Source organism: Eleutherodactylus coqui, chromosome 2 (assembly GCF_035609145.1).
Source record: "Eleutherodactylus coqui strain aEleCoq1 chromosome 2, aEleCoq1.hap1, whole genome shotgun sequence".
In the NCBI taxonomy this organism is placed as follows: Eukaryota; Metazoa; Chordata; class Amphibia; order Anura; family Eleutherodactylidae; genus Eleutherodactylus; species Eleutherodactylus coqui.
In genome coordinates this window covers 292,690,451-292,709,625 of record NC_089838.1, presented here as the reverse complement: position 1 = coordinate 292,709,625, position 19,175 = coordinate 292,690,451, and the positions used below count along the sequence as shown (strand labels likewise).

The 19,175-nt window shown below is 44.9% G+C and overlaps 1 protein-coding gene across 2 annotated transcripts in view; it reads right to left on the bottom strand.

Moving 5' to 3' along the window:
• LOC136610832 (CD209 antigen-like protein C) overlaps positions 1 to 17,915 on the bottom strand; it is a 28,870-nt gene extending 10,955 nt beyond the window's left edge. For both annotated transcript variants that reach the window (XM_066590030.1, XM_066590031.1), the window contains exons 1-5: positions 17,785 to 17,915; positions 11,117 to 11,167; positions 7,013 to 7,120; positions 6,282 to 6,323; positions 3,103 to 3,144 (exon numbers count right to left, since the gene is read on the bottom strand). In XM_066590030.1, the coding sequence (XP_066446127.1) occupies positions 3,103 to 3,144; positions 6,282 to 6,323; positions 7,013 to 7,120; positions 11,117 to 11,167; positions 17,785 to 17,827 (286 nt within the window). In that variant the 5' untranslated portion in view covers positions 17,828 to 17,915. The remainder of the gene's footprint in view (positions 1 to 3,102; positions 3,145 to 6,281; positions 6,324 to 7,012; positions 7,121 to 11,116; positions 11,168 to 17,784) is intronic.
• Between the last annotated feature and the right edge of the window lie 1,260 nt (positions 17,916 to 19,175).

Here is a 19,175-nt window from a genome sequence, read left to right as displayed (position 1 = left end):
GCCCATTGTACAGCGCGGAAATCTAAGCAAAAACAGATGGAATGCGCTGTACCAATTTTGCTGCCAGACGTGGCAGTACCCCGGGACACTGTCAGTTAAACAGTGGTAAGATACTGTGTGTCTCACACAGGTTTTACGCTTATGGCCGTCTGGCATCACTCACATGGGTGCCTTGTCTGCCCTGAACCTCCTCTGTGAACCTCAAAAACCAGGAGGAATAAAAGGATATTTGCGACTGGATAAACAACGCTGCTTACTTTCTGAAACAACATCACTCCTGTCCGTGGACTGTGCCGCATGGCTTGGACGGAGATGCAGTACCGCACCTGGCTCACGCACTAGAGAGGTGCTGTTCCTGATACAAAGTATATTTTCCTAATCTCATACAAACCCTTATACTACAGAGTGGCCATGGAAAAGTAGGGCGGCACCCCCCTCTTACGGAAGCTGTCTCAAAGATATTCTGTCTTTGTTGCCCATAGCAACCAATCACAGCGCAGCTTTCATGTTACCTCAGAGCTATGAGGAATGACAGCCGAGCTGTGACCGTTACCCATAGCAACCAATCACAGAACAGCTTTTATGTTACATCAGCACTATGAGTTATAGGAGCTAAGCTATGACTGTTACCCATAGCAACCAATCACAGTGCAGCTTTCATGTTTCCTCATAGCTATGAGGAAGGAGAGCCAAGCTGTGACTGCTACCCATAGCAACCAATCACAGCACAGCTTTTATTTTGCCTCAGCTGTATAGGAAATTGAAAGTGGCGCTGTGAAGACCAGGAAAAGGGCAAGTGTATGGTTCTTCAGGAGCGCTAATACTATGGGGGTCACTATTATTGCTGGGCTGGTATAGGAGAGCACTAATACTGGGAGTACTTATATTATGGGTCTACTGTGGGGGTCACCATTATTCCTGGGCTGGTATAGGGGAGTGCTAATACTATGGTGCTATTGTGGGGGCTCACTATTATTGTTGGGGCTACTGTGGGGGGTCACTATTATTACTGGGGCTACTGTGGGGATTCACTATTATTGCTGAGGCTACTGTGGGGGTTCACTATTATTGCTGGGGCTACTGTGGGGGTCACTACTATTCTGTGGGGGGGTCACTATTATTGCTGGGACTACTGTGGGGGGGTCACTTATTGCTGTGGCTACTGTGGGGAGGGGGTCACTATTATTGCTAGGGCTACTGTGGGGGGGGGGTCACTACTATTCTGTAGGGGGTCACTATTATTGCTGGGACTACTGTGGGGGATCACTATTATTGCTGGGGCTACTGTGGGGGGTCACTATAATTCTGTGGGGGGGGGTCACTATTATTGCCGGGACGACTGTAAGGCCTCACTAGTATTGCTGGGGCTACTGTGAGGGGTCACTATTACTGCTGGGGCTGCCATGGGAGGGTCACCATTATTGCTAAATCTGATATAGTCACTATTACTACTGAGGCTGCTCTGCACATGGCAGCGTATCTCAAGTTGACTTAGGGCATGTTTACACATGGCGGAAATCCTGCGGAATGTCCACAGCAAAAACTTCTGCAGCAAATTGCGCATCTAAAAAACTGTCAAAATCAGTACCATTGGTGCAGATTTGACTACGAACTAGCTATGCAGTGGCGCTCCCCCTCACCTCCTCCGTAGGCTTCCTGCTGCCAGTGCTTCCCACCTTCCGGTTCCCAGCGGCCTGGTCAGGTGATGCTGTTCAGCTGAGGTCACTATAGGCCGCTGGGAACTGGAAGCCGGGGAGCGCTAACAGCAGGAAGCCTACGGAGGAGGTGAGGGGGAGCGCCACACAGTATGACATCAGCTGCGGATATGTGGCTGATTTGCACCAACGATACAGATTTTGACTTTTTTTGCATACAGAAATGCTGTGGTATTTGCTCCCTGTCTTGGACCGGCCCTGCACTCTTTATAAGGACGGAGGTAAAAATCATATGTAGTAATAAGCCCCACCCCTGACCACACCCCTTTGTCCCCCTGTGACCCTGGGGAAATCTGGTCACCTTATTTACGGCGCAATCACACAGGCGCGTGCAGTTTTGGTCCATGACGTGCGCAGCGTTTTCAGACTAACTGCGTATTCACAGCGTATTTAGACCATCTTGTGTTTGTTTTCGCCACATATTCACTGCGCTTCAAACTTGCACAAAATAAAATGCAGGAAGGTCCCATAGATTACTCTTATTATGGTTGCCTCCAAGAGGCTGTTTATAACGGCTCTTTCACATGGATGTATTTGCGCTTCGTATTCTGTGCATATTTTTTATACGCAAAATACGGACAGCTTAAATTCAATTGATTTGCTTTGGGGTATTCCGACACCGCGAATACGTATATATCGTGTATTCACTGCATATTTCTGCAATCCCATTGACTTTAATAGGCAATTGCGGTCAGTAGTACGGGCCGAAATAGAACATTCTGCGATTTCTTTTTCACGCGTGTATTGTACGCACGTGAAAACAATCTGAGCATATCCTATTGTACTCCATACGATGGACCAAAATTGCCCCTTAAAGTCGGAATACCCCAAAGCAAATCAATGCTGTCCGTATACGAAGCGCAAATACACCCGTGTGAATAAGCCCTTATAAACAGCCTCTTGAAGGCAACCATAATGCTGACGTGGCCCTCCGTTTGACATCCCCTGCCCTAAAATGCCAAAGCTACTGGTTATTATCTAGCAAATGACCCCAAGACCACCAGGAACATTACAGTAATACTTTTACTAACCCCATTACCCACCTACATAGAAGTGAGATGTAGCGCATGGAGTAAGGTGTCAAAATATTGTAGTGAGGGGGCATTTGCCATTTCCATCATGACAGGGGCATAACTATAGGAGATGCGGTTGCACCCGGGCCCAGGAGCCTTAGGGGGCCCATAAGGCCTCTCTTCTCCATATAAGGAGCCTAGAACTATGAATGAAGCGTTATAGTTGGGGACCCTGCTACAGGTTTTGCATTGGGGCCCAGAAGCTTCAACTTACGCCTCTGATGGCCTCCAATATCCTTATAGAGCCCTCTTTACAAACATCTGCTGGATGGACGATATATCATACATAGAAGCCTCAGTGTTCAGATAATTACCTGATTTCCAGAGCTCTGAGTACCCATTTTTCATTTCTGAATCTGAGGGAAAAGGAAGATTGCAGAGAGATTATCAATTTTTGGCTCTATAGTCTAGGACGGATGGCACAATATGAATCTTGGCACAGAGGGATTTATCACCGAGGCAGAAAAGTTCCCACTGGAACAAACTTAATCACTGTTGGGAACCACTAATAAATAAAATTTAACTTTTAATAAAGAACTAATTAAAATAATGCGCAGCCTAAATATGGTTCAAAATTTTTCTATGCACTTTTAGAACCGGGGTAGTGTTGTATTTGCACAATCAGTCATACATTTATAGTTCTTGGACTAGTATGGCAAACGTTCAAAATAGTCCAAGATCTGACAGATGATAAGTGTATCGCAGCTTATACACTGTGATCACCAATATGTGAGTCTCTATTGGACATAGCTCAATTATCCTCAGACATGGTCGTTGGTGCAATAGACCATATCTGTTGAGATCCAATAGTGCTCACTTACGTCACTTGTAGTTTTCTAAGTCTAGAGCCACTGACTATGCATGACTCATATAGAGCTCTATAGAGAGTGGGAGTGCATGTATTAGAAAGCACTCCATTCACAGTGAGCTGTAATGTTATCAGTCGTACGTTTATGGTTCTTGGACTAATATGGCATACGTTCAAAATAGTCCAAGATCTGACAGATGATAAGTATATAGCAGCTTATACACTGTGATCACCAATATGTGAGTCTCTATTGGACATAGCTCAATTATCCTCAGACATGGTCATTGGTGCAATAGACCATATCTGTTGAGATCCAGTAGTGCTCGCTTATGTCACTTATAGTTCTCTAAATCTAGAGCCAGTGACTATGCATAACTCATATAGAGCTCTATAGAGAGTGGGGGTGCATGTATTGAAAAGCACTCCATTCACAGTGAGCTGTTGTGCTAATGGTGCATTACCCCATCTGGTTGTACAGAATAGTATCACCAAGCATAATAGCTATGTTGTGATTAATGCCTTCCAGATTTGTAAGAGAGCTACGTTTTCTGCCCGTGATTTCTAGGCAGAAAAAAGCTCTTCTTAGAAAAAATAGGAGGAATGGGATATTTTTTGTTTTTTATATATTATCCCATATTCCTCATTCATTAGAGGAGATGCTGTCTAGAGTTTCAAAGTCATCTCCTTTTGCCTGCCTGGTGACATAAGTGAGCACTACTGGATCTCAACAGATATGGTCTATTGCACCAATGACCATGTCTGAGGATAATTGAGCTATGTCCAATAGAGACTCACATATTGGTGATCACAGTGAATAAGCTGCTATATACTTATCATCTGTCAGATCTTGGACTATTTTGAACGTATGCCATATTAGTCCAAGAACCATAAACGTACGACTGATAACATTACAGCTCACTGTGAATGGAGTGCTTTCTAATACATGCACTCCCACTCTCTATAGAGCTCTATATGAGTCATGCATAGTCAGTGGCTCTAGACTTAGAAAACTACAAGTGACGTAAGTGAGCACTATTGGATCTCAACAGATATGGTCTATTGCACCAACGACCATGTCTGAGGATAATTGAGCTATGTCCAATAGAGACTGACATATTGGTGATCACAGTGTATAAGCTGCGATACACTTATCATCTGTCAGATCTTGGACTATTTTGAACGTTTGCCATACTAGTCCAAGAACTATAAATGTATGACTGATTGTGCAAATACAACACTACCCCGGTTCTAAAAGTGCATAGAAAAATTTTGAACCATATTTAGGCTGCGCATTATTTTAATTAGTTCTTTATTAAAAGTTAAATTTTATTTATTAGTGGTTCCCAACAGTGATTAAAATTGGCACAGAGGGAGTTTTATCAAGTCGGGTACAAATTGGAGAAGATGTCCCTAGCAACCAATCATATGGCTCTTCATTTCAAATTGGCCTCTGAAAGATTAGTGTTTGAATCCGATGTAGCGGTGCTACGCTGCGCACCCCTTGGATTGTAGGCTTACTACAGGCAGATCTTTCCCTTCTTTGTAAATAGCCACGATTTATAAATATTCTACTGTCATGTGTATGCAGGTCCTCTGCAGGACTAAGTGTTTCCATGGTTACAAACAATTAACATACTCTGTGCTAACTATGGAAACACATTGGTTTGCATAAGTGCTGTATACAACCAACAGTAGGAGATTTTCATCAAGACCATTGTTCATATTTTTTGATATTGTTAAGCTCATATATTACTTTATGAATAAACCCTGGAAGCCTTACCTCCGGTGGATTGTCTATTCTACGCCCTTTGCAACATCATTGTGGTACATCACCAATCAGGATTAGGGGGAGTTCTCAACTAAGACCCCCCTGTAAAGTAAGTTATTTTCCTCACTTCCACTCTGGGCAAACATATGGTCATATTTCCTGGAGCACTGGGTATGGTTCACTCATTTTTATCTCAATAACACTATCCACTTGAAAGGGAATTTTGCCTGCAGTATCACTCCAGGCCACTGCAGAGTGGACAGAGAAATGTGTTTCCAGCAGCAGGTCAGCTTCATACATCATAGGTGTAATGGCCTAGGGAACAGCTGATCGGGGAAAGATTGGCCATTGACCCGACCAGGGGAAATCTCATTGGTCGCAGGGGGCCCTGGGTTGCTGGGTGAGGCACGACACTTGTGTTCTCCCCCACGCTCCACGGTCAATTTTTAAAAATGTATTTAATAAAATTTAAAAAAATGACTATACTCCATTACACCTCCAGCCATTCGGTGCCATTTCGTTTGTGTCCCCCGCTGACTTCCAGGTTGTGCCATCATATGACAAATTATTTGACCCTCCTATACAGTCATTGTTGGTAGTTTAAAAAAAAAAAATCGGGATTGAGGTTTTCTCTGATCCTGGCCTTACAGTGAGAGTCTGGCTGTTAGTCAACACAGAGCTCTTCTGATGACCATGCCAGTGCAAGACCCATGACATTGATGTCCTTCATGGAGGCTCAAGACAAGCTAGTCTATAATGTTCCTCTATGTCATAAAGGCTTAACGAGTTAACACTAGTTGGCACCTTAATGTAGACCTCCAGTTCTAACATGCTCTGTGCTTCATACAAAATTTACAGCGACACAATATTTTATCTTACAGTGCTGCACAAGGTTTTATCAGGGGTAAGGTACTTACCGTTAGATTTTAGGGATGAGAATTCATGATGCAAAGTCGAATCTGGAAAAGGAAGGAAAAGTGTGAGCTGAATGATATGAAGGGACACATGAAATGGAAAATGCTAAGTTTCAAAAATGTCAGGGGAAGCATGGTGACCTATGTGATTGATAGGAGCTGCTCCATCAGATGGGGACTAAGCAATTGTGAGGTGAGATGTCGCTCGTTCTTTCCTTCCTCCTTCTTTCCTTACTAATCTCTGATAAAAAGATCTTCACAGGCTTAAGGACGTCTTACACAATTCGCTATTCAGGCAAGCACATTCACCCGACCATTCTTTAGCCTGATCATTGGGCAATGTAAAAAAGACAATGATCAGCCGACGAAAGAGCAAACGCTCATTCAGCAGTTGACTGGCTCATTTATGGGTAGATGTAAATGGGTGGATGTGCAGCCCACCGACGGCAGTTCTATCAGAAGGAAGGACTGTATGAATGTTGAATGGCGCTCATCTACTGGAGCCAATTACACCGTGTAAAAGGACCCTTACGTTGACTGGTGTCCTGGCTGATACACCATAATGGTGCTGTCAGTAAAAAGTATCATATAGTGCCCAAACAATACAAAACAAGACAAAGTAGACAAAGAGTAGGACATCATAAGGAAAACTGCCACATAGGGAGCATTTTTAGGCACCGAAGGGGTTTGTCCCACCACTACTATTCATGCACATCCTCACTTTTAATACTTACAATGTCCAAACAGGATTGCAGTGAGGATACACAAAATGATAAGTATGATGCCCAATGTGACCACTAGAGCTAGGGCCATCCAACCACGGCTTACTTTTCGTGGTTCTCCTGGTTTTAAAAAAAGAGATCATATTCAACAATAAAAAATTGCATGTAAATCTATGTACCCTTAGCATTGAAGTACAATTGTATTGAGTCTCAACTACTGTACTTAAGAAATCATACAGTATAGGTCTGTTGAGTAACGAAGTAGTACTGTACTACAGGCAGTTGGAAGGGTTCTCTTGATGTTTTACACCTTCCCCTGATACCAGGATAGTTGGTGTCGTCACTTTCCTTATAGGAGAAAGATGTGACAGATGATGTAAGGTCACTACTCATGTCTGCCTCCCTCATGAGGTTCTGGGCAGCTGCAAGCCTCCCTCTGCTCTCCCTGTCTGCCCAGAATTGGTGTGTGTTAGTTGCTTGATGAAGACCCCAAGAGTCGAAACATAGCATTAATGGAGGAATACAACTACATTAGAATCTGCTTGCCAGGTATGCTGTCACTCTTTCTATGTTTGGTGGACACAGCTTTCTCTGGTCACCTTCTTCTGTCTGAGTTCTGTCTGTGCTGTCTCAGTTCTGCCCTGCCCTCCGAGTTATGGTTTATGCTGTCTGAGCTCTGCATCTGTCTGTATGTTTGTTTTCTATCAGTTCCCATTCCTGTCTATGGTTTCCCCCTGTCCTTTCCTGCATCTGTGTGCTCATCTGTCTGCTGCGAGTCCCTGCGTTCGTTGCCCCATCAGGGATATTCAGACCCCAGGCTCCAGCGCAGGGCCACCCTTATCGGAGCGATCACTTTCCTTGAAGGTAGGGGTTCTCCTTTCCCTCTGCAGCCAAGGGTCAGTCTCCCTTTTCCTGGCAACAGTCCCTCTCTCTGAGGAGTCAGCTGCCAACCATTCCAGTACTTTCTAGGCTTGGTTGTTGGTCCAGTGGATCCACAATCCGTAATCCGTAACAGATAACAGCAAGAATATCACAGTCTGCAGCATTATTCTTGCCTTTAAAAATTTATCAGTCAATGGGATCTGTCAAGAGTAGTTGGGAATTGGGATCCATTTGAGAATGGATCTATCATAGCTGTTATGGCATTGTTTAAAATGACTATGAGATGAAGATGGCATGAAATAACAAACAAAGGCGTACTCACCAGTTAGATGTCTCCCAGGTCTATCACAGCTGTTCCAGTCCTCACCACTCTGGAACCAGGGCATTGCTGTAGCGGTAACGTGCCATTCATTATGTAAGTGACTGCCTAGTCAAATACAGGTCTCAGTGGTCCCGTTCATGGCAGAATCACTTCAGAAGCCTGCCATAGGCTGAGTGGTCGAGTGCACAATGAATGGCATGTCATTACTGCAACAACTTCCTATGTTCCGGAGCGCTGGAGCAGCTACAATGGATCTGGCTGATATCTGACCAGTGAGTATGCCTAAGGCCTTAGTCAGACGGGCGTTTTTTCGCGCAATTTGCGCATCGCAAGTCGCATGCGCATGCGCAAATCGCGTGACCGGAGGCAAAAAATCGCGGGAAAAATCTGCACCCAGCCGCGTTAATCGTCGCAGCAAAACGCCCGTCTGACCGGAGAAAAATCGCCATGCGCATCAAAATGCGCATGAAACTTAGACTGACCGGCGAAAAAAATGATTTTGGTGCGCACATAAAACGCCGAACGCAGATAGGCGCGATCTGCGAATCGTTGTGTCCTATAATTTATTGCATATCCGCATAAAAAGCGGACATGTGACCGATACCATAGCGAACCATTGGTTCTATATATGCGCGAATCGCATGCGCAAATCGCGCGAAAAAATGCCCGTCTGACTAAGGCCTTAAGGTGCTTTTAGATGGAATGATTATCGTAAAAAAAAATTGTTCAAATGAGCCAAAGTGAACAATAATAATTATAATTGTTTGGTCTAAACACAACCGGACAACTGAATGACGAATGATAATTGTTCACTTTTCGTTCATTTTATACAGGCATAAAGAACATTGTTGGCTTGTTCACTTACCGTTTGGGTTAAATAGCACTCGTTCAGTCTTTGACGATCCCTTATACAGTGAATGTGAAAAACTGAACGATGCTGAGCGATTCTCGTTTGAACGAGCCAACGATGTATCTGCCTGTCTAAGCAGGCTGCACGAGAGCCAACGAGCTAGCGGTGACGTCACTCACTTGTTTGCTCGTTCAATCGATATCGCCTTGTTTAAATGGACCATAAGTTTGTTAATTTGTGTCCTCCACAGCCCTCAGTCACTTTGTCGTAAGTGTCAGAAACAGGGGCGTAGCTAGAGGCTCATGGGCCCGGGTGCAAAAGTTTAGCTTGGGGCCCCCTTCCAGACACGTCCACCCACCACTCCTTTTCACAGCTACTCCTTGTATATCACTTTTAGCTACATTACTGTTTTTTTTAATGACCCATCAATGGATCATTAGTAATCAGGGGTTTTAGATTTTTAAAACATCCAGAACACAAGCCTCAAGGCAAGCTGTGCTTCCCCAAGAAAGAAAAAAATAATGATATATACACATACATACAGGCACACATACATTGGAGACAGCATGAGCTAACTTTTATAACATGTTAGGGCTCATGTCCACGACCAGGTTTTCACCACGTATTATGCACACGTGGTAATCCCAGCATGCTCTCTTTCTCTGCGTACCAAGTAACGTGAGCCCTGTACACTTGTATGATACGCTGCCCATACACATTACATTGTTTCCATACGCATTGTCACTCTAAACAGGGTGGGGAATTAAAAAAAGAATCCCCCTGTGCATGTGCAGTGCTACACAAAGCCATATGTGGTCCCTGCCGGCAGCGTGCACGGCTGGGAAATGTGTGAGATGCTGGTGGTCTCCCACAGTGCTGTAGGCTTACGGCTGTGGCATTGAGCCCTCAGTCACCAAAACAGCGGCTCAGTTCTAGCATACCTCTAATAGTGAAGTCAGGTGCCGGCTCGCAGAACCCCCCTCACTCACCCCCACTCCCCATCACACACAGAACACCCCTCACTCACCCCCACTCCCCATCACACAGAACACCCCTCACTCACCCCCACTCCCCATCACACAGAACACCCCCTCACTCACCCCCACTCCCCATCACACACAGAACCCCCCTCACTCACCCCCACTCCCCATCACACAGAACCCCCCTCACTCACCCCCACTCCCCATCACACAGAACCCCCCTCACTCACCCCCACTCCCCATCACACAGAACACCCCTCACTCACCCCCACTCCCCATCACACAGAACACCCCTCGCCCCCCCCCACTCCCCATCACACAGAACACCCCCTCACTCACCCCCACTCCCCATCACACACAGAACCCCCCTCACTCACCCCCACTCCCCATCACACAGAACCCCCCTCACTCACCCCCACTCCCCATCACACAGAACCCCCCTCACTCACCCCCACTCCCCATCACACAGAACACCCCTCGTCCCCCCCACTCCCCATCACACAGAACACCCCTCACTCACCCCCACTCCCCATCACACAGAACACCCCTCGTTTCCCACATTCACCATCACACACAGAACACCCCTCCCCCCTCTTAATCATACCGAGGACGTTCCCTCTCACTGACTGCACTTACTTTCACTATGGTCTCTGCGCAGGCAGGCAGCCTCTCCTGCACATAGGCGCTTCCTCCCAGGACCTCCGCTCAGACCCCTCCCCTCTGATGATCTCTGTGCTGGAGAACCAGATGGGGGAGGGGTCTGAGCGGAGGTCCTGGGAGGAAGCCCCGATGTGCAGGAGAGGCTGCCTGCCTGCTCAGAGACCATAGTGAAAGTAAGTGCAGTCAGTCAGTGCCGTGGAAAGTCAGCCCCGTGGGCCCCCAGGGGCTCAGGGGCCGGGTCGCAACCGCACCCCCAGCACCCCCTATATGTACGCCAGTGGTCAGAAAACCCCTTTAAGAATGCTATGACAGGTAAGATAGGTCTATTCTCAAACGGATCCCAATTCCCAGTAGAGGTACTTAGTTAATAATAAGCCTATTTATAAACTATAATCAAACTACAGTTCCGGTTTTGTTCTCACCTGCATGGCTAAAATAGGTTTCGTTGAGGTTATGCGAAGATAGGTCCATATCTAGGGGAAAAGAGAAAGTTACATGTTACATGAGATGTATTTTTCTATCTTATAAAGAAGGAGTATTAATCACTATCTATATACTTGTGAACTTAAAGTTCTCTGGTTTAGAAAACCTATTTTTATACACCCTATTGGGCAATTCTGATCAGGTTTCTCATGTCTTGACCAGACTGGCGAGCCGTTACAAAGATTGTATTTTAGTTTGGAGGACTGGTCCTGTTCTGCATTGTAAAAAAAAAATAATGATATGAATGGACATTGTGTAATGCTTCATTTCCCCTGTGGAGGTGCTGCAGGCAAATGTAACACTTACTACCAGATTTCCTCACAGTTGATCACTGAGGGTTCCAGCAGAAAGACACTTTGTGATCAACCTATTATCAAGGGACCCTTCTAACAAGTAGCAATTGTACAAAGAGGAAATCCCATTAAGGACATAAGTAAAATATTACAGGGGAAATCAAATCAAAATTAATTTCTGATACGTCAGATACTGTACTTGTAAGATGTCACATCCGACAATATGTTACACAGACCACCAGGACTAGGAGGGGATATATCCCTGCTCTATAAGCGGTCATACCTGTCCTGAAAGGGGTGACACCCTACAGGAACCCGGGGCTACATAGTATAAGGGAAAAAGAAAAGCCCCAAGAATAGACCAAGTGGGAGAGAAAAAGAAATGCCAGACACACAGAACAAATAACCAAGGACACCAAAACTGGCACGGAGCAGATGTCCGCACACGCTGACAGAACTCCCCTCCAAACCATACTAACATACCAGGATACAAAGACATAACCGACACCTTCTGCTCTGAGGAGTCAGTTTAAATAGCCAAATAAAGTTTGTGACTGACCGTCTGGGCTGCCGTTTACCCCAGTCAGCCAATTAATCAATCAACTGCAAGAAGCTGCACTGGTTTAGTGAATCCTGTGGGCCAGGGCTGATACAATGATGTCACCCCAGACCCATGCCAATCAGCCAGCCATGACGCAGAAAGTTCACATTGGCCAAGTCTGTGTTTTTACGCCGGCCGGAAAAGATAGTTCTGGACCTATCTTTTCGGCTAGAATATGCTGGCTGGTCCCATAGATTACTATGGGAGCCTACGAGAGCTGCCGGAAAAGGGAGGTGGGAGGGAGTTTAGCAGTGGCTCTGCTAAACTCCCTCCCCCTTCCCTCTCTGCCCCTTTTCAGCTGTTGGCAAAAAAAGGGGGGTGGGACGGGGCCATCTGAACGGGCGCGTAAATGGGAAATCACAGCTCCCCAGTGTACTATTACATGGTACGACTGTTAGGCACAGAAATGCCTGAGAGTCATCCCAATGACTATTGCTTCTGTGCTTTTACACAGGAGCAATAGTCATTCAGTGAATGAAGGCGAAGCACGCTGGAGATTTCTTCTGGGTGTCCACCTCCATTTACTGTGAAAAGGCAGTCGTTCAGAGATGAAGAACTGCTGGTTTACACTGAGCAAGAAGTCGCTCAATTCACTAGTTGTTTCAATTCAGTGAGCTGAAACAAAGCAACTAGCAACTAATAAGCAATTTCTCACTCAGTAGTCTGTTGGGTCCCTCATTTACATGGGATAACTATTGTTTAAAATCGCTTGTTTGAGCAAGTTTTCTTGGCCCATGTAAAAGTAACCTAAGATGGCTCACTAAGGGGTTATGCTTCTTCTCCTCTAGTTTAACATTTAAAGGGGTTGTCTCATCGGAGAGAAAGCTTGCAGAAAGCAGCTGCTGTGGCAATCAGCTAGCCAGTTGATTTTGCCAGAGAAATCCAAGTATTACATGGTGGCCATTCAGATGAAGGGTATCAATGTACTGTATTACGTCGACTGCTTAAGTCCACCAGAGCAAAGTAACCCCCTCTATGATATCCATAAGTCATAATAGGGTTTATGGACAGGGATTGTCTTCAATCGAAGTCAGATACATTCTTAGGATTGACCCCAAGGAATGTGGGCTATCACTTGTAGGCACTTTAAGGCATATGAGTGCTTCTACGCTGCAGTGCTTGCAGAAGGATCATTGCATAGCCCACATCAAAACATCAGATCATTGCTGGGTGGCCACCCTCCTTGAAACCTCGCTACAAAGCCAAAATGATAAATCTCATTCTGGTCATTGAGAAGTACCTCAAAATGCAGCAGTATCAGGAACGACGGTTAAGCAACTTGAGCTCAATATTTCCCTATGGCTGTGAGGATGCATTTGCAATAGATCGCAGCTCAGTGGCTCATGGCGGATGAGCACGAAGTCACCACAGCAGCACCATCACTGGTGGCAGGGAAAGTCTAACAGAATGTGTTTTTTTTTCAGCCTGTCGTAGCCTGCAGCAAAAGCATGGGCTAGGACTGAGGCCGGTCTAACATGGGCGAGCAGAATCCAGGTCTGACCCCAGCCAGCGACCTTGAGTGCCTGTCATTTCTTTACTGCGGATGACTAAAGACACTCGTTGTTGGTCATGAACAGCAGAGATTTAAAAAAAATAACATTTCTGATGTCCCATGTCATCGCCATCCATTGCGGACGGGCTGCAGGTCGAACGGCCTCAATTGACCTTAATGGAGGCCGTCCATAGGGAGTCCGCAGCAAAAGAGAGCATACTGCCATTTTTTCCCGCACAATTCATTTTCACGAGTGTGAAGGAAAAAGCGAAAGTACATACCTTTCAGTTCATGCCATTTGCTGTGGATCTTCCGAGCGGACGCCGGCTGTCGAAATGTGAGACCGGTCTAATAGTCCCAGGAGTACTTATCCATGACAGTCCAAGAGTATGTCATCTACCCTGTGGATGTACATGGTGCTGGCTTCTTGGCTGTCTAAGATGGACGAGTGGCCAGCACTTGCATAACATGCGTTAAAAGTGCTTCCCTGCCCCGCTGCAAGCAGAAAGGGTGCTGAGTACAAATGGGCATGCAATAACTGACAGACATATCCGCCTGTCCACGGACAATGTGGATAGCCTTGTGTTTATAAACAGGGAGGGAAATGCAGGAAGAGGGAGCAAGATGAGGTGACTCTTTGCCCTGTGACCCAAGTGGACCCTCCAAGGCATCGTGTGGTGAGAGTGCATGTGACTGTTTATACACATTGTGTTGGGGTTATTTATGTTGTTGCCATGTTTTAAATGCTTATCTCAGATCTTCCAAATGACCAATCTTCTATCATCTCGGTTTTGAAAGAATGCCCAGCCTGCACAAGTCCTGTGAGCAGACCTAGCTGTGGCTGCTGCTGCAAGTAGTGGCACCTGAGGGTGGTAGCACTGCCCTTTTGTGTTTCTGCAACACCCTACTTGCTGCCTTGGCAGGGTGCTGCCACGCAATGGCCACCTCTTCTTCCTCTCCATGACAAAGTGTAATTCGTCAGTCTGCTTTGCTGCTGTATACATTGACAGCAGCAGAAATATACCTTCTCCCAATATACAGACCGCGTTTCATACAGGCATATAAACATGATGCAGCAACTTTCTCTCTTTCCACCAATAGAACCCAGCTTAAGTTATCTGCAGTTATACAAGCTTTTACACCAGCAGCAATATATCCTTCGTAGAATATCTGCCCCAGCAGACCATGTGCTACATAGGCATATAAACGTGATGCAGGTTCTCTGTTCTGTGCTCAACTGCCAAATGACCACTAGTTACATTGTGCCCATGTTATATATGGCTAGGTCATGTCATGCAGGCATCCAATCAGACTGCTTCCATTATGCAAGATGGATTACATATTTGATGACATTAACAAGGTGCTCTGGCTGCCGATTGGCTGCATGCTGACCTCTGCAACAGGCATTGAGAAATTAGATTTTCATGCGATTGTCACCAAAAAATGGTTTGGATTAACTCAATTCAATTTAGCGAAAACTGGGACAATTTTAGCGCTACTCTAATCAAGATGAGCGACACTAATAGTGACTGCAGGACTTCTGACCTCAAAGCAGACAAAGTGCTGATATATTTTGAGGGATTTACATAATCATTCTTAACTCTACTGAATATTGGAACAAACAATTGAAATCGCATCTTATCATGTATTGTATAGGACAACTACTGTATATACATGAGTTGTGAGCGTGTTACAGAGACTGGTCATGCCCCTGCTGAAGGATTAGGAACCAAACTAAACTCCAGATTTTGGGGACGGAGCTTTTCAGACCAGATTTTCCCCAATCGTGTGGGGTTTTTGGTGTGGCGGGTTGTCAACAGATGGAAAGAGACACAGATCAGTCTACAATTTATTTTGCTCCATACCATAGGAGTCTGATGGCGGTAACGTTTTTCCTTGTGGAGAGCATCACGAGAGTTTAGTGAGTATTTTACAGCATGCAATGCTCCCTGGGAAAAGGCTATGCAAATAAGCATTACTTCATCACTTATTTGCATAGCTTTTAAATAAATTTAAAAAACTTATTGGAACACAAAAGGTAGCCCAAACTTAATTAAAAGTTGCCATTATAACTTTCTGATAGTAGGAGTGGATTAGGATAGCAAAGCCCTCAACTATGTGACAATTTTTCATGGGAATCTACTGCGTAATTCCGCACCTACAATCTAATAGACAGTAAGGTTGGTCTCACACGATTGGATTTGAATTGTGGACCACGCGATCGCTGTCCGCCAGGGCGATCTGCAATGAAATGCAGGCATCAAAAGGCATGTAGTTTTGAATTTGCCTTCACTCCGTGGGTACGAATTCCATGCAAACGGCCTCCAATGATGTCAATGGATGTGTTCAACCTGCAGCACATAAGCAATTAACATTGCATATAGGCTACAGGTACCCATGACGTCACTAAGCGACGGCACAGAAAGTACAAGCAAAAGAAATAAACTGTACAGCGCATGACCACCTGTGAGCCTCCACGGTCATACACAGTACAGCTACTTGCCGTATGCAGGGTTACCGAACGCAGCTCACAGCTGGAATCCGCTGTGGGCCTCCTGCATGTGGAATCCGACCCGGTCGTGTGAGTCCGGCCTGAGGAACTGGCATTTCCTTTTTTACGATGGAAACAGACCCCTTGCCCTGTGGGACGTTGTGCTGCCGTACAGGCTGATCAGTGTTTGTCAGAAAATAGCACACTCAGCAAAAGAAGAGAACAACTATGAGAAAATGTGGTTAAGTGGTCATGATAAGGAGGAAAGGAGATACATGATTAGGGGTTACAGGAAGTTCCTGTATCTGTACTGTTGCCTTCTGCACATTTAACCCTACAGCAAGGAAGGCACTTACATCCACACTCTACATCAGGGTTGCCAACCTGAATTTGTCTTTTAGCTGGACAACGTATCTAAACACCACGGACAACCAAGACTTTTACGGACACATTGGAATAAGATTCTGAATCATAAAGTCTCAAGTATATAGAGGTCTTTAGCTGAGATACTGATAGGAATTTATAAGAGCCTTATTTTTATGGACTGTCCAAGAATTTCTGAATAGTTGGCAACCCCTTCCGAAGATGGAACTCGATGAGTTAATATTGTCCTTGAGTTGTCCTCTTCTGTGTAGCCCCGTCTTCTACCCAACCAATGTCCCCATAGAGCTTTTCATGCAGTTTTTCCAGGTTTCTGGATCTGACCAGTTGTGCAGATGAATGTATTGCTACATACTGCAGGAGTCTGGTCAGCTACTACAAGAGCTATATTGGCATCCATCACTACATGTTAAATACAGTACATTGGGTATATAAAGTATTTGTATGGATCTAATGCCAAGGAGAACCTGCAGTGCTGGAAGGTCCATGATGTTTATTCATGTGGTAAGAGGCAGCACCAAACACCTCCGAGCTTGAAGAAAACAATTTTTGGAAGCCCCAACTTTGTGTGCAAACTGAAAGCAGTGAGGCTCAGTCACACCTGCACTAGAGCTCTACTAGGGCTTTCTGTAGCTCCATTCTGCTTTTGGAGCGGTCTGCTTCCTTTTTTTTCACCATTGATTTTAATGGGTTTTCATTTTGCTTCTGTTCCATTAGATTTCCCTTTTTTAATGAAAAAATTACACAATGGAAACCTAATGGAACGGAAGCAAACTGAAAACGTTCTGTTTGCTTTCCGTTTTTTGAAAACCCATTGAAATCAATGGTGAAAAAAACTGAAGCATTTAATTCAGTTTCTCTGCTCCAAAAACAGAAAGCCCTAACGCAGGTGTGAATGAGGCCTTACCCATTTTTTTCTGTATGGGAAAGCCAGTTGACAGCTGTGCCATTTACAATACTTTGTCACCTTAGAAAGAATTATAGAGCATGACTCAGTATAAACATTGGGAAATCTGTTTCAGTCTTCTGGCCTTTACCAGCAAGGACTATGTGAGAAGTGCATTCTTATTGGCTCTCTGGGTAGATTTTAGTAGTCCAATTAGACTATTCACACAGCTAAACAAGTCGATGAGGTCCAAAATAGGAGACAAACAATTCCAGGGATCCAAAAAGTTTCAGAGCTCATTTCTCCAATGATTAACTCCACAACTGGTAATTCTGGTTAGATACATATACATAGCTCACCACCAATCACTACTCTTCATACTGTCTCCCTACAGACACATGTGTCTTTCTCAATCTTTGGTTCCCACAACTCCAATCATGTACATTTAGTATATTCTTGTTACCTGTGCTGGCATCATCCAAGGATCGCTCATAAAGATTCTGCATTCCTTCGGGAGGTAGCACTGTCTCCTCTGACTCTGTCTTCTGTATGAAGGATTAGGGCCAGCTCCAGTACATCACATGTCCAATCTCATGCCCATTTGCTCCCTTATATTTCCTGTAAACAGGGAGAATCACGCAAAGAGCTAAAAAGAGGTGAAAGAATAGAGGAAGCTGGTGGAAAATGCTGACTCCACGGCAATCTCTGGACAAGCATAAGGTTCAGTTTAGTATGATCCAATATTCCATAGAAGTAGCAGAAGGGCAACATTAGTAACATTTCCAGCATTTCACACAATTCTGATACTAGGAAAACTTTTTTTTCACAACCAACTTTTTGGATGAATGAAGGAATTTTACAAATGGTCTTAATTCTCATGTATTGATTTTTCAATACCGGTCCAGCGATCCAAGTAAAAAAAAAAAAACGCTCATGTGAATGAACCCATTTAAATGAACCAATTTATTTTCCATGCGAGTTCTGTTCCCCATGCCTCTCGGCTTAGCCCGCCGCTGAAACTTTCTCTGTTTTGTGAGGTCAATGCTTTTAGCCTAATGGAATAAAGTTTCACAGTTTTATTATGAAGGTGAGCACTGAATCTCTTCACAATTTTTAACTCGTCCGATGCCCATGTCTGACATGGTTCTTCCACAGCACAGTCCAGGATGTGTGGAGGACCGATGGTAGACAGCTCCACAATTCCAGGCTTGCTGAATCAGGAAGGATCAACTGCTCAGTTTTACCTCCATTCGTTAGCATGAGTTCTTCTTCTTCAATGGGTGTTGAATGATCCCACATATACACTAACCAGGCGCAGGTTGGGGCCACACCGGCTCTACAAATGGTCGAGTGAGGAAAAAGGCTCTGCTTAAGGTGTACACCAGATTGTCCGGGGCAGAGGTTCATACATAGGCTGTAAGGTCATGCTGGTAATGGGTGAACTGTTTTATTTTAACCCTACAATGCAGGCTGTAGAATTCTGGATACATGATTCAAAGTGCAGAGAGGACACAATAAAAAAAATCATGCATTGTAGGGTTAAATAAACACATCCAATCTTAACAACGAAGAACTTGAAACTTACTTTACCTAATTGCTCGGGCTATATCGGTGGAAGCGAATATAGAGGAGCCAGTAATGATTATAATATCCTACGCCTCCTCTCACAGTGGCCAATGTAGGATCATGCACCACTGGTGCCACATAGAATTGCTCCAAGGAGGTACTCTCTGATGCCACTCCCAACTAGCTCACGTTCTCCTCTCTCATGCCCAAAAACTCTCCGTTCTTCTGACTCCACTATTCTTACCCACTCTTAAAGGGACACAAGTCAGTACATGTTCCAGGGTAACA